The sequence below is a fragment of the Musca autumnalis genome, unplaced genomic scaffold (assembly GCF_047663935.1).
Source record: "Musca autumnalis isolate F117 unplaced genomic scaffold, ASM4766393v1 scaffold_3, whole genome shotgun sequence".
In the NCBI taxonomy this organism is placed as follows: domain Eukaryota; kingdom Metazoa; phylum Arthropoda; class Insecta; order Diptera; family Muscidae; genus Musca; species Musca autumnalis.
The window spans coordinates 84,517,998-84,534,695 of record NW_027411866.1 but is presented as its reverse complement, the minus strand read 5'-3'; the positions used below and the strand labels follow the sequence as shown (position 1 = coordinate 84,534,695).

General features: G+C 39.1%; 1 protein-coding gene across 5 annotated transcripts in view; it reads right to left on the bottom strand.

Annotated features, from left to right (window-relative positions):
- Positions 1-297: 297 nt before the first annotated feature.
- Smr (nuclear receptor corepressor smrter) overlaps positions 298-16,698 on the bottom strand; it is a 239,828-nt gene continuing 223,427 nt past the window's right edge. For 4 of the 5 annotated variants that reach the window (XM_073972309.1, XM_073972311.1, XM_073972310.1 and 1 more), the window contains 4 exons: positions 3,645-6,486; positions 2,686-3,579; positions 2,451-2,607; positions 298-2,333 (listed from right to left, as the gene is read on the bottom strand). In XM_073972309.1, the coding sequence (XP_073828410.1) occupies positions 897-2,333; positions 2,451-2,607; positions 2,686-3,579; positions 3,645-6,486 (5,330 nt within the window). In that variant the 3' untranslated portion in view covers positions 298-896. The remainder of the gene's footprint in view (positions 2,334-2,450; positions 2,608-2,685; positions 3,580-3,644; positions 6,487-16,698) is intronic. The other variant, XM_073972312.1, reaches the window with a different exon arrangement.

Here is a 16,698-nt window from a genome sequence, read left to right as displayed (position 1 = left end):
TTAAAGGAAAGAGAAACGCAAAGTTATAATTTAAACGAAAAAAAAGATAATAGAAGAATAAAAAAATAAAAATTTACATTTGGATTGGTGATAATAAGCGTTTTTTTTAAGAATCTTGTCAGTATACATTGAGGCATGGACATTTATAGATTAGAATAAGTGAAAATTTGGCCAAAAACAAACACATATTTCTTTCTCAAATTAGAAATTCTTAGAAGATTGGCATTGTTATACCTTTTGTTGTTGTTTTCATTCATTTATACAGTAAATGGAGTTGTTGGTTTGTCTTCAACATTGTTTTTCTTTTTCCTGTTGTATCTCTGCTGTTTTTGCTTTCATCAAAAAACTTGATTTTTTTCTTAAAAATAACGATTGTTGTTATTGTTTGCATTGAGGTTGTTGTTATTATTCTTCAGATTACCATTAAATGAGAGTTGTTGTTGCTGCTGCTGTTGCAGTGACGGCAATGATTGATGCATATTGTGAGAATAATGTGGCTGTTGTTGATGATGTTGAGATGGATGCTGTTCAATTGTTAAGTCGTGAGTTTTGTACACGGTACGCTGTTGCTGGTAGTATTGTTGCTGTTGCGGATTAGACGTGGATTGTGAATGTAAAAGCTGTGTAGTTGTTGGCTGATAATGTTGCTGCTGTTGCATTTGTGGTTGCTTGTGACTACGTATACGATTGTGTTGTTGCTGTTGTGGTTCATCACTATTAAATCTACTATTGGTGATTGTTGCTCCTCCCACAACAGTTGCTGTTGTTGCATGATGATAATGTTGCGGCTGATGTTGCAACTGTGATGGTGGTGGAGCGGATGGTTTAGGATGATGCGTCTGCTGATTGGGATGATGATATCTTACATTGGCGACAGCAGACGCCTGAAGTCACAACTAATCTTCATCGCTGAGTGCCTCATACTGACCCAAAAGCAAAGGTTTTGGTTCATTTGACGCACCTCCTTGTCCACCACCACCCGAACCACCACCACCACTGCCAGATGTCGTGCTTACTACTGAATTCGGTCCGGCATCATGTACTCCACCTCCACTGCCGCCATGTAAAATGTGTGTAGGCTGTTTGTGCGCGGATGCTGAAGAACCGCCTTGCATTTGATGGGCCGCATTAAGGCTCATTTGTGGTGGAGGTGGTAAACCACCTGCCGAACTGGGCACATTCAAAGCACTGTAGGGATAGGCATAAGTTGTGGCGGCGAATGTCGTTACAGGAGTCTGTTGATAAGCTACTCCGCCGCCACCTCCACTACCGGGTCCTGTCCCTGAGGGATGTGATGTATCACTGCTGGCCGAACGTCTGCCACCATCTCGGTCATCATATTGATTTGGTGTTTTGCGCGGCTCATGGCTTTCCTTAAGGCGATGATCGTTCTGATGATGATGATCATGATCATTGGATACTGGTCCACCACCGCTGCCGGCCCGATGGTCATCTTCTGTTCGCATTACCTCCACTATTCGATTCTGTACATACTTCATCGTATCGAATGTGTGATTTTGCACAACTTGTGGTGGTGGCGCCGATGACGAAGAGCTGCCAGATGAACCACCGTGCCCTGAATCATATGGTGACTGTCTCATAAGTGATGAACCATGCGGTGCACCAGGTGGTGGTGCTCCATGCTGCTGCTGTTGTTGCTGCTGTTGGTAATGGTAATCGTGAGTTTGCATCATAAACTCCTGCATATATTTGCGGGGACTAACCGCCTGAGGCATTCGTATTATATTACGGTCATCCCCAGGAGTAGTGGAGCGTCCGCTATTTGTTGGTGTGCCAGGGCCAGAGCTGGAATTTATATTTGATTGGGAATTCGGAGGGCCTCCCGCCTTTGAGGCAGCCGCAGCGGCGGCAGCAACTTCCGCATCCTTTTGTACACGTCTATTCATTTTCCATCTATCTGGTGTCACTATGCCCTGAGCGTCTTGCATATATGGCATAAAATTTGGTGGCGGATGCGGGGCTGCCCTCAAGTGCATGGGATTTGGGCCATAATCATTCGCTATTATCGTATCGGTTAATTCGCCGAATGTGATATTTTTCGTACGCATTTGCGACGACTGTGACGGAGGAGGAGCTTGTGATGTGGTTGGTGGTGGTCCACTGTTGCGCGCATTACGACCACTTTGTGCCGATTCGTGTTGGCCTGGTGCACCACCGGAGGATGAGGATCCCACACTTGCCCGATCATTGTCCAAATCAATGTTTATAACACTGGGCGATGAGGATTTACCATTATTCTCAGATGCCTGTAGGGAGGATATCACGTTGGAAGCATGTCGAGGTGGAGGTGCACCAATGTCACGTGAATTGTACTGTAAAGTAGATGTAGAATTTCTCATTAATAACTCTGTGCTTTCGATTGAATATCGAAGTAAATGGTTGCTAAAAGAAAATGACAGTACGGACAGAACATTTTATATTACACTTACAAATCCACTTCTAGGCAATTCACGATTAACACCCAGGTTGCCAGGTTCTGTGCTGCTTTGGCTTATTTGATGTTTTATTATCGCATCGATTAGTGTCTGGGCGGAAAATGTTCCATCAGTGGGAGGCTGCCCCGGATGTCTTAGGTCTCTGTGGTATCTAAAAGGTTACAAATGGACGCAAATATAGTTATATTCCTTATTCGTTGTGTTTTCGGAGCCTTCTTTCAATACTTACGGATCGCGTTCACGATCTGGTATCGATCGTGGAGGCCCTGAATCGGGAGGTCCACGTAGGTAATGGGGTCCAGCGCCGACCGCAGCAGCAGCAACGGCCGCAGCAGTGGCTGCATTACCAGCATAGATCCGTTCCATACGCCTACCATCACGCTCACGATCTTCGGCAGCTCTTTCTTGTTCTCTGCGTTCTCGATCTCTCTCACGATCACGCTCCCGTTCTCTTTCACGCTCACGATCTCGCTGTTCTCGTTCTCGATCCAACCGTTCCGCATGCATTCGTTCTATGCGATCACGCTCTTGCCTCTTCTGCTGTATGTCACGATCTCGCTCACGTTTCGCCTGTTCCATGCGCCGTTGCATATCAGCTTGCTGCTGTCGGTACTGGTGTTGTGCTGCCGCAGCGGCTTGTTGCTGTTGGGCCGCAGCAACGGCCATAACAGCTTGTTGTTGATGGTGCAAGGCAGCCATGTGTTCGCGATTCATTTGGTACCGAATGGCATCATGATGCGTCGGAGGCGGTGGCTGCTGTGACTGAGCTGACGATGGAGGTGGTGGAGGCGGACCTGATGTCACCGAAGAGGTCGATGACGAAGACTTGTCGTCTTTCTGGGAGGGCACTGGCAATTGTGGCTGCTGTACGGCCAGATCAACGAATGACGAGAATGCATCGTGACCGGCTAAAGAAATAAAAGGATCCAAATGAACTTTCCGGCCACCTGATTCTCTTTCTATTTGTTCAGCGGTCTTACCTGGCGGATAATTGTGCGACATCACAACATGCATCCGACCTTGGGGTGGTGCTGCAGGTGATGGTGGTTTTGAGCCGCCGGTGTTATGGCGTTGAATAACACCTTGTCTTGGCGGTGGTGGAGTGCGATGTGGACTGGGAGTACTTGAAATAAAAACAAAGAAAAGTTACAAAAAAACGAGTGATGCGAACTCATCCAGTTAGCTTACCTGTTGCTGTGTTCCGCGGGCGATGCTCTGCTCGAGTACTCGGTGCGGCCCCTGTCCTTATCGTAATACACTAATCCACTGCCGCTGGTACGTGGCGATGGTGATTCCTTACCGGATCCTGGGGCTCCTGTTGAATTAGCACTGCCGCTTCTTGGCACACTGCGTTGTTGCTGTCCCTGCATTTGCTGTGACGTGAAGAAGTCGTGCATGACAATTTGCTTTGTGCTCATAACAGGAGATTGTTCCACGGTATACGGCGCTCTCGAATAACTTCCAACAGCGTATGCATTTTGCGGCGGTGCCTGTGGCGAAGATTGCTGTTGCGACTGTGGCGGCGGTGGTGGGTGATGTTGCTGGGCTGGACTTTGACGCTGTGATGGTTTGTAGGCGTATTCATAGGCACGCTTGTTGTCCAAATGGGCTGGCAAATGGATGGGGGTACCCTGGGTAATCGAACCAAGTTTGTTGTTCTCAGTTGGTCCCCCTGCACCCGATGGTGGTGTTTGCCTTAGCAAGTTGTCAAACTTGGGACTTAATGTTGCTCCAGCTGTGGCCGAGTGCACTATAATTTGTTGGGCAGCATTGCTGACAGGTGTGCCATGGGTAATGGAACCTTTTGGACCCACGAGCAGTTGCTGTTGTTGCTGCTGTGAAGGCGAAGATGCCTGTCCATGCGAACTTGGCTGATGTATTAGTTGTGGACTCAATTTTGGTGGAATCTTACTAACGCCTCCCACGCCTTTACTGTGTTGACTCGACAGCTGCATGTGGGATGGCGGAGGCTGTGATGGTGGTGCTTGTGAAGATGGGCCACCTCGTCCCGAACCACTACTGACTGGTGGTTGGGTTAAAGATATGGGGACAGGTACTTGTGACACATAAAGCGATCCCGGCGGTGGAACTTTACCCACACCGACACTCGCTGGGTGAGGATGATATAGGTACGCGTGATTGGGCGGAGCTCCGATGAGAGGAGTGGGATCGGAACCACGGTACATGCTGGGAGCATTGCCAACATGTTTTACTGCCGAACTTGGTTGATGCTGTTGATGGCGAGATATACCACTATCGTTGCCAGTACCCACGCCGGACGAAGACGACGTTGAAGTGTTCAGTGATGACGAATTGTGAGGAGAAGGACCATCTCGGGAGGGTTTCTTAATAGACAAATCCAATGTTTGGGGCTCTGGTTCGTTGTTGCGAGATGTAGCATAAATAATGGTATCCGGAGGTGGACCTGGTACCACGTGGGGCGGCGTTGATGTTTTCCCAGACTTTAGTACTGGTGTAATTGTAGCCTTAATATCGTGCTGTTGGTGATGCATTAAACCACCAGGTGCCCCTGGCGGTAACAAATGCTGGCCCGGCATGTACGAATTCACCACGGACAACGTGGCCAAATTCTCTGGATGTCCAGACGCATTTGAACCTGATGGTGGTGTCTGAGGAGGTTGTGATTGTCGTACATTCAAATTCTGTACGGAATTTAAAGATGGTCCATTGCCGGCACTGCCGCCGCTTGAAACTATGGGTTGTCCATGAGCCTGAGGTTGATGTTTAATGGATCCATCATTGCGGTATTCTCTAACTAGCATAACATCGTTATTGGAATTGTTGTTGTTACTGCTGTTACCGTTGTTACTAGAACTGTTATTACTAGAGCTTCCACTCATGATATCATTGCGCATTCTATTGTTTGGCGATGAATCGACAGATAACCTCATTGGCGGCTGTTGTTGCTGTTGCTGAGCTTTAGCCATTGCAGAATTAGGCAGTTGATTTGATTGAGGTTGTTGATTGGATGGTTTAGTTGGAGGTGGACCTTTCTGTTTGAGCGAACGCTCAATAACAGTGTAGAGAAAGTCTTGTAAGTCGGACGACTGCATGGGACCATTTACTGCACTTGGAGGTGGTCCCAGCCCTGGAGCCGAGGACACAACAACAGAATTGCTGCCGCCGCTACTACTACTACTATTCGTATTATTCAATATCACTTTGGGACTTTGACGATTGGCTGGAGAATTTTCATTCTCTTCATCGGCGGTTTCTGTGGCCGAGGAGTCATATTCCTCGGAAGTCTTTTGTTTCTTGGGGGCATGACCCAATGGTGGCAGCAAACGTTCATCGGACTTGACAATTGTCGCAGACTGGGAACCAACATTTCCACTAACCGCTGCATTTCCAACACTTCCCGTTGGTGTGGTAGTATCGGGAGTACTAGAACTGTTCGTACCGGAACCAGCAGCAACCGGGACACCTACAGCAGATATGCCACCTGTAGCCGCCGTAACCTGTTGTTGCAAATTGGCAACCATTTGAGCAGATGGCTTTTGCACCAAGTCCTTGGCAAGTGAATTATGACGCTGAGGATTTTCTGGACTCTCCACAGAAGCTGTATCACTACCGCCGGGTTCACGTTCATCACACGACGATGTACTAACATCCGATTCATCTCCATCTGTACGACGTTCCTCATCTGTAAGATTAATGTGTGGATCCAGTTTACGACGAATACGCATCAGACAAGCCGAACAGCAACGTGTTGCTTGGGCAGGTATTTGGAATTCTTGCATAATAGGATCGCGAACATCCGGTGCCAGTTCATAGAGGCGGGCTGGTATATTATGCAAACGTTTGGCACGATCTTTGGGATTGGGACACGTGGGCAGAGGACAATTAGGATAACGGGTGCGTACCGATTTGCATTGACATGTATTACAGACGCGTGCACCAACTGGTATAGTATCATCGGATATGCCATACTGTTGACCGCGACCCTTTTTCAATGGGCGAGTGCGGGGACAATTTTCAGCTTTACAAACAAAGCAGGTGGCGAGTTTATCTGTAAAAGAAAGAAATGCAATTTGAAATTAGTGGGATTATGAAAAAAGTAGGATTAAGAACTTAATTATAAAATTAAAAGCTTGGAATTTATCCAAATATCGCAGACAAAATTAGTTCCTAAGGACCTTCTAAATGTTTTTATTAAAAAACGAGTATTTTGATTTAATTCAAAATTTCATTTTATTTATTTATCTTTTTATCAAAAAAACCCTCACTCATTTTTTATTATTTAAAAGAAGATATTTTTGTATCCCATCCTACAGGCGCCAGGGAATTTGTTGCTAGTGCTTAATGATAACGTGATTTCCTTTGGAATTGATACAAATCTTTGTTCTTTTTTGTTGTTATTTTGAATACATAAATTCCCACAATACAAAATACGGCAACATAAATCAAATAATCACATCTTCAAATTAATTGTTGAAGAAGAAGAAAATGCCTACAAATGGAATAGCATTCTTAAAAGAAATCAAGTTAATTAAAGGAAAATCAAAATACATATTCAAAGTATATTTATATTGGCGAGTTTACAATTTTTTCAATATTTTCTCTTTATTTACCACCCACCCAACCTGCCATCACATCACTGTACTTTGTATGAATATTTTAGGTTAAAACAGTAAGTGCTGTTTTGAGAATGGTCACCACACCACACAATACCATCATTATCATCCTTGGTATTATTTTCATCATCGTCATAACCGCCACACCACCACCAGCACCACCTCCATCATCCATTCAAAATGAAAATTGCAAATAATTGTAAGTGGTTTATTAAAAATTAAACCATTTTACATTTCTCTGTTATTCACCCATTTTTTCTTATTTCGGTGTAGGTTTTTACGAAACCAGCCGGAGCCAGACGTTTTTAATGCAGTGCAACAAGGACGAGATTTGCCGGAGATAGAGTAATGCCAATTGTTGTATTTTATATTGGACCTGAATGAATAATGAAATGACCAAAACGGATTGATACAAAAAATCAGGTGGCATGGATCAAGGGTGGTCAGTTGGAAATGATGAAATAAAAGAAAGTAAAGCTGTCACAATCACAAAAGCACCCAACACAAAGATATGTTATTTTTTACAATAACATGTCAAAGTTTTAATTACATTTATTAAAAAATTAAAAAAGTGTCAAATAAAACGATCCAGGCGGTAGAGCTTCCATCTCTGCATTGTCAGTAATAGCTATGAAATATCTTTGCTCCTATCTCTAAGTTTGGCCAATGTAAGTAGCTTATAGAGGGATGCGAATGGATAGAGAAACTCTCCTTGCTTGCTCGCTAGTAAAGGGAATGCCTGGTTTGGTATTTAAACAAAATGCGATCAAGTTTGGATACAATATTACCTCAAAAAACGTTTTTGATTAAAATTCGTTTTTAATAAGACGTTTTTTTCTTTTTGTTTACTAAAGGAAACATTTTAAGAAGCTAATTTCAATACCCTTTTGTAAGTGTATTTACATTTCTCTGTCATGCATTTATCTTAATTGCGTTATTTTTTGCCACACATACACCCACCAACAGGCAGACAAGCCGCTTTTCTGCCCCTGTTCGCTTGTTTTATTGTTGTACATGTGCGAGGCAGCAAGCAGCAGCATCTCTCATTCTTGCTACTTATTAGTAATTCATCATTATTTTTAATTTCTTACCATTATCACTTAACTTGTATTTGTTTTTCGTTTTTTTTTATTCTTTTTTTGTTGAGGCATCCTACCTCTCATTTCAGTACAAAGTGTGCTGCTGTATGTGTGTTGCATGTCCATTTACATTTTTTGCTCTGTGTTTTTATTTGAATATCATTAAAATTTTAATAAAGGCCCAAAATACACCAACTCTGAGATTTCAGTAAAAGTTAAAAGCGTACGAAGAACAGAAAAAATGTTACCGCCATAACTCACATTATCATTATTTGGCTTTCAAAAGAGAGGGTGGTGGGTGGTAGTGTGTTTTGGCTTTTGATTGGATTTCATTTAGTAGCCAACCAACTAATAGATAGTTCGAGGCAAATGAAATCTGTTGCATTTGGCGTAAGTGAATTTTTAAAGAAAATTTGGTATACAATCATTTAAAAAAGAAATTTGTTAAAATTTTTTTCTTCATTCGCTATTTAGGAACGAATTTAGGAGTTTTTTTACAAGTTCATTGTAAGAATCGCCTAATGGTATGCTACAAATCTATAAAATGATAAGTAATTTGATAAATGAAAAGTGGCATTCGTACAATTATCAAGAAAATTCTTACATGGGTGGGTGCACCTGTTATGTAAGGGTAAGAATGTCCACCATGCATCGCCTGACTGCCTGGGTTCGATTCCCAGGCTATACAACAACATAGCGTTTTTCAGTGGTATCAAAAAACTCAGAATAATTATGCCTACATTACCTAAGTATTTTCATCCATATAAAAACTTCTATTCGGTCTCAGCAACAAGAATTATGAATGTATCAGTCAGCTGTGCCGACAGAGATAAAACCTCGGGCATAAAGAAAAGAAGTAAACACAACACTTCTGACGTCTATAGGTTTTTTTTTCGGGGTTTTGGACCAATTTCTCAGAAAATATGGACTTATGTACTGTCGTAACTAGAGCCGCATACACAAAATAATGTAAAAAAATAAATAAAAACTATTCCAGACGAGTCTTTAAACTGCATTCTTTCCAAACTTTGTGTGGGAGGTACCCGAAAGAGTAGTTCGGGCAATATTCGCACATAATCCAAGTCTGTAAGAAATAATACGATGTACAACCTTTGAACCAAATCAGTGCGAGAGTTATCTTACGTATTCCACAGTTTAGTTGCTGCCGACAGGTTTTTTGTTATGACAAATTCGGTAACCCCCCTTTGAGAGTTATATTGCTCACCATCTTAGCGAAACACTTTTGAACTTTTGTGGGCCAGGTACTGGAAAGAGTGGACCGATGTGGCCTATCTTCGAACTTAAACTAAATTTGAATAAAATATTACGATACCCAGCCAGACAGACGGGCCAAAACAGTGGGACAGATTACCGATCTGGCGCGCCAAATACAAAATTCGATGTATTATTGCATGTTTATTCATAATTATAATAAGAATAGATTTAGATTGACAATTTTGTTTCATTTATTGATATATTTGGTCAATTTTTATTTTTTTTTTTTTAAATTAATTTTTTGGTATAGCCCGCTTAGAACGGTTCCTCTCGGTTTTGGTAATTTGAAGATTTTAGCCACATTATCTGAAAGAACTGACATTTGGCATTTAGTCTTCGTTGGGGGCATAAAATATTGCGACAGAGATTTGTCGGTATAGGTCCACTTTTTGATATAGGTCCAATAGGGCTGTACCACCCAATTTTGGTAATTTTAAGGGCTTTAGCCACTTTATCCTACTGAAAAAGCATAAATTTGGCATTTAGTCTTCGTTGGGGGGTATAACATATTCCGGCAGAGATTTGCACAGTACAGATTTGTACAGTTCCACGTTTTGATATAGCCCTATAGAACTGTACCGCCCGATTTTCGGTATTTTTTAGATTTTAGCTAGATCATCCGACCGAAATGGCTGAAATCTGATTTGAATATGTATAATTTATGGTGGATGGTATAATAAGAGTTTAAAATCACTCCGGCCTGCACTTTTTAGTAATAAATAGCTGTATTTGACAGTTGGTTTGGAGTGATGCGTTTCCACATTCATTTTCATGTCCCACTTCATTGAGCTGAATATAAAATCGTGCTGCAGTCATAAATATGAGAAAAGTCACTCCTTGTCCATTCTTAGTGGAGATTGTTTTTTAATTAGAACATTAGCAACAATAATGAAAAACGCATAAAAGTATATTAAAAATAATGGTAAACATGCGACGTTTCGGGCCAATACTGACCCTCTATGTTAATTTCATTACCGTAGCTTCATCGCCTACATTTGTAATATGTAAATGTAGTTGTAGCTGTTTAGCCCGTGTTCAATTCTCAGGCCAGGAAACATCACATTTTTTAACGTTGACAAAAAATATCCCTCAGTGTAATGTTGGCGACATTTCCTGGTGTCTTAGGACACGTCGTTCAGACTCGGCTAAAACAGTAGGTCAGTGAACTAATATGGATCGGGGTGCCATTTGTTATATGAGATAATTCCCCCTTGTCTCTTCTGGGATGATTGTGGAACAATTACACTATGCAACACTGATAATGCAAACAACTTGAAACTACAAAATCCCTAGAGTTGAGTTTTGTCCTGTCAGATCCAGTTCGGACTTATGGCATTATCTAAATCGCGCTAAAACTATTTTTTTTTGCACATATGCACAAAGTAACCTTTTGCAAAAATCTTCCAAATAATGTTCTCAGTAATTCTTCGGAATATTCTGAAAATATAAAATGCTTATTTCATGTTATTTCAGCGGTATTTTGTATCATATGTTTTACAACGCGTATTTCAAACACTGTTCACACGAGCAGTTTATTCATATTTATTAAATTGTCGTTGAAAACAATATTAAAAACAACGTGCGTGTTCTGAAGAGTTGTGTATTACATTCCAACGAATAATTTTCCAAACGAAAATAGGTCTGTTCGATAACTTCGAAAGTAAAAAGTACTTGTAAGTTCTTGCAAGTACTTTCAACAACTTCTCATTTCCCGTTTACTGAACAAGTTTGTTATCGAACAGTATTATGTAAAAGTTGGTACAAATTTGTACAAACTTTTGGGTCATCGAACAGACCTAATATTAGATAAATTTAACAGTTTTGGATATATGGTGCGAAATGTATACAAATTATGGAATTTTTAGATATATCATAAAATTTGAGGCAATAATAAGTTCCTCGCAGTTTCGCACTAATCACCCACCGGTTCATTTCATTATCGTAGCTTCATCGCCTAAATTTTTCATATGTAAAATGAAATAAAAGTACTATTATTAACTTTTAATGGCTTTTAGTCAATAATAGTTATATAAGAAGTATAATATAATTCAATTTATGTTATATACTTTCAATTTGTGAAGCAATTTACCAGTTCTTATGTAGTACTATCCACCAAATGGCCAAGTTATTAATAAGATTACCTGGCGTTGATAAGAAATTCATTGTAACATTAACACCCCTAATCAATGTATGAAATGTTATAGGGTTATTTATTTACTCCACCATGAGCGCAATTGGTATATGGTATATTGGACTATGTTAATCGGATATGACCAATATGATGTGTTGTGACCCAACAACAATCTGATGCCCAGTTTTTTTGATGGATGATAAAAATCTCTGTTTGACAAATGGGTAAATAAACAAATTGAATTGACATTAACATGACACAAACAAATAAATAATCTCATGTCTATAAACAACAGTGCGGGGGCCACAATTTCATGGGTGCGTATGAGTGTGACATATTACATTTGGTATAAGTTTTATTTACACCTGAAATACCACCCTCCCCACGCTCTTTAATTTTGTGTGCCACAAACTACTATTTTTCAGTTACTCTTCCATATGTCTCCTCTGTCTCATTTCTTTATCATCCATATTATATATTTACACACAACTGTCAAAAATAGTGATGATGTTGTGATGGTTGGTTGTTGATTGTCCACAACAGCAGCAGCAGCAGCAGCAGAAAACAATATGAAAATTGATTAACTCAAAAAGAATAAAAAATCAAACAAAACAAAAAAGCACCAACATGACAGGTAAATCACAAAGTGAGGTCGTTGTATGAGCAGCAGCAGAACGGACAGACGGACGAACGAATCGCCAATCAGTGTTAAGCTCTACAAACCGGGAGAGTAATTGTAATTAATTACTATTTATGTATGTATGATGAAATGTATGTAGGTAAGGTATTCTTGAGCCAACAAAAACAAAAAAAACATTTTTTAATTATTTTCATTGCTTTGTCGAAGAGAAAATGGTTCAACGAAGTTTTTTCTTTTTTTTGCTGCGGTTGTCACTTTAAATATCATTTAATTAACACGATTTTCCATTAATTCACGTTATTTACACATGAGCAATTCCAGTGTGTGTGCGTGAGCTCTTCTCTCTCTCTCTCTCTTCTCAATACTGTTTTCCTTCTCCCCCAATTATACTGCACCTGTGACATAAAACAATTTTACCGGTGACATTTATATGGCTCAGCAGCCTCAATACTTGATGGACTCCTTTGTTGTGGTGAGTGATAGTGGTGCGTATGATTGTGTGTAGGCAAATGTTGCTGTGCTGTGCTGCTGCTGTCGAGGATGATGATTGTGTAATGCTACTGGTCTGTGGCATGCAATACAATCAATATAACTGAATATTGACAATATCAGCAATTTATGTCATCAATCTATGAAAGCTATGAGAAGAAGAAGAGAGATCCAACACAAATGGCAGGGTCGACTTTTATGTTCTCTTTTCTTTTTGAAAGAAGAAAATAAATAGCAACGAAGACTTAAACGAGTTTTTATAGCATGAGAAAATATGTACATAAAACAGTGTTGTCCACATTACAATATAAGAAACAGCAACAACCCAGTTTGAAAAAGAAAATTGGGCAGGTTTTAATAGAAAATTCGAATAACTCTCGTTTAAGGGCAACCCTCGCATCGGGCTAAAATGTTTACCATAGGTAGTCAGTCTTTGGGACCCGAATCACAACGGTATATACAGTGTTGCGCATATCAAAAGCAACAAATCCAGGATTTTGAATTATTTCAATTTTTGGATCGGTTACAATTTCTTAAAATGTAATATTTTGTGCCCAGTTGTACTTTGTTATGTACAGAAGGCTTTCAACAAGTTGTTTCTGTACTTTGTAGTTGGATGGGATAACAACAACAACAACATTGACTGATCCTCGAGAATGGGAAATGCAAAACAAAAGCAACAATAGAATATTATAAAAATTGTATTGCAGTCGGTGTTAATTAATTGTACTTTTGACTTAAATTTGTCTTGTGGAAAATGGCTGTGTAATTTTAGAAAGAATTTGCATTTGTTATCCTAACAGGGTTGCCACTTTCTACCACTTTTCCCATGGTATGGGAAATATCAAAATACCCTCAAATTAAAAATTTTTCCCTCATATAAAAATTAAAATTTTAAAATGTTCATTCAGAAAGTGGATTAAAATCAACCATTCTTATGTTTGCCGTGTAATAAAAACGTTAAACAACCGAATATTATTAAACACAATACATCCTGTTGTAAACCCCTTGAGGCCATCGGCACATTGTGGCTAAAAACGTTGGGGAAACTTCAAAAATAATGCGAATAGAAACTTCCAAGAATTAGTTGGGGCTCTTATTTACGATATATGGGCCAGGGTACTTCGCAGAAGAAGTTTTGAAAACAATTTGAAAAGTTATACACTGGCCAAGAAACCATTGTCATACCCAACAGGAAGACAATTTGGGAAACACTGGTAGAAAATGCAACATTTTATATGGTTTAAACGACACAATATAATTTTTTTATTTAATTTTTAAAAAATTATACTTTAATATAAGATTTAATAACAAAAAATATAAAAAAACTTGAATTATTTAGCCATATTATGATATTTTACCCATTGTTGGTTGAAACGATGGGTTTTTGACCGTTGTGTAGTTTGAGTTGGGGCCTGTGTAGCTTTTCAAATCGTTTTCAAAACTTATTTTGCGAAGTACTCTGGGCCATACATCGGAAATAAGAGCCCCAACTAATTATTGGATGTTCCTATTCGCATTATTTTTGAAGTTTCCCCGACGTTTTTAGCCACAATGTGCCGATGGCCTCAAGGGGTTTACAACAGGATGTATTGTGTTTAACAATATTCGGTTGTTTAAAGTTTTTATTACACGGCAAATGGTTGAATGGTTGATTTTAATCCACTTTCCTAATGAACATTTTAAAATTTTAATTTTTATATGAGGGAAAAATTTTTAATTTGAGGGTATTTTGATATTTCCCATACCATGGGAAAAGTGGTAGAAAGTGGCAACCCTGTTAGGATAACATATGCAAATTCTTTCTAAAATTACACAGCCATGCTCCAAAAGACAATTTTAAGTCAAAAGTACAGTTAATAACCACCGACTACAATAAAATTTTTATAATATTCTATTGTTGCTTTTGTTTTGCATTTCCCATTCTCGAGGATCAGTCAATATTGTTGTTGTTGTGATTACATCCAACTACAAAGTACAGAAACAACTTTCTGAAAGCTCTCTGTACATAACAATGAATAACTGGGCACAAAATATTACATCTTAAAAAATTGTAACAGATCCAAAAATTTAAATAATGCAAAATACTGGATTTGTTGCTTTTGATATGCGCAATACTGTAACTTTCCCGCAGAAAATCCATATTTCTCGTGATATTGGTCTTGACATTTCGGAAATGTTGTACTATTGTAATGGTGCTACCTTGTTGATGGGCACCTCGGAAAGTATCGACTTCCCCCTGGAATGTTTTATATCATTGTGATAAGGATCCCAACGACTATTGGAGTGCTACATGTATTATTGTGGTAAGGGTCCCAAGGACTATCTATGGTAAAATTTTCAGCCCGACGCGAGAGGTGACCCTAAACGAGTCTTAAGCATTCGAAGCATTTCCAAAATAATTTAATAAAATAATTAATTGTGTATGCCTAGATTTAAACAAAACTGCCCAATTGTTCACCCTTACCAATTATAGAGTATCAAATCGATAGTGTTGACACACTACAAACCAACAATGGATGAATGCAGCACAAAGCTCACAAAGTGCATCAGGCCATAAGTTAAAATAAAAGGATTTATCGACAGGAGGAGTAAGTACACACTTACAAACATACATTTACACACACACACACAAAGAGTTCAATCAAAACAATAAAAATTGTCATTGGATGGATGAAAATGTCTGGTTTCAACTTTTTTCGGTTTTAATGTTTGCAACTGCATTTCTGTTGTTGTTTGTCTAGTGTGGGACACAAAGTTTGCTTTTAATATTTTTATATCAAAATCCATTAGTTTTTGAAAGGATAAAAAATGAAGTTATTGTTTTTCCAAAAATCTATCTATATAAAAAATATTAGAAATTCATCAGCAACAATATTGTGGTGGTGGCGGCGGCGTCAGTGTATTATTTTGTGTATTTGTGGACTTAATAAACACAAAACTAAAAATGGAAATTTTATTATCAAAAAATATTTTTAAATGATTTGTTTTTTGCCCTTTGTGCAACATATTGGTTCATATGGTCAAAGAAAGAGATAGAGAGAAAAAGCAAATAGGAGTTAACATTTATAATCCCCCTGAATTGTTGTGGTAATTAATTAAATTTAATTACAAATAATGCCACAACAGACTGAATTGACCTACAACACACACACACACCAACCACAACAACTTGGTTTTGTTGCTACTTTTTTGATTTTTTCTTGTCCTACCAATTTTCATCATTGTTTGTCATTATTTCACAAGTCCAGAATTTTCAAAATGTGTAATATTTATGTCAACATCATCAACGTCATTGCTGCTGCTGTTACGGATGTGCTGACTGTCCGTATTGTAACGCTAGAAGGATGGATGGAAGTAGGTTTTGTTGTCTGTTTGTCGTTTGGTCCGTTCGTTCATTTGATAGGTAATTCATTCGATAAACATCATTTCATAACGTTTAATTCAATTTCATATCTCAATCTGCTGATTACATTGTATTGTTATTTGTTTTATTGATGAATTACATTTTAATGTGATATTAAGCATGAATGAATAGAGGAGGGAATGATGGGGTTGGTTTTACATGCAACCATTACCCCAGCTACAAATCATTCATTGTCATGGGTATTGTGAAAGTAAAAAATTGAAAAATATTAGGGACAGTATTTATTTTTTTATTTTTTGTAGAGAAAAGTTGCTTCGTTAGACCACTTCTGAAAGAAATTGTGCTCCGATAGAACCTTTCTGAAATTGTACGCCTATAGCCCTTTCTCAAAGATAGGGAGCTTCTATAGACCTTTTCTAAAAGAAGGGTGCTTCTATAGACCCTTTCTGAAAGAAAGGGTGCTTCTATAGACCTTTTCTGAAAGAAGGGTGCTTCTACCGACGCTTTTTAAAAGAAAGGTGCTTCTTTACACTCTTTTGAAAGATAAGGAGCTTCCATAGACCCTTTTTGAAAGATAAGGAGCTTCCATAGACCCTTTTTGAAAGATAAGGAGCTTCCATAGACTCTTTTTGAAAGAAAGGGAGCTACTATATATAATTTCTGAAA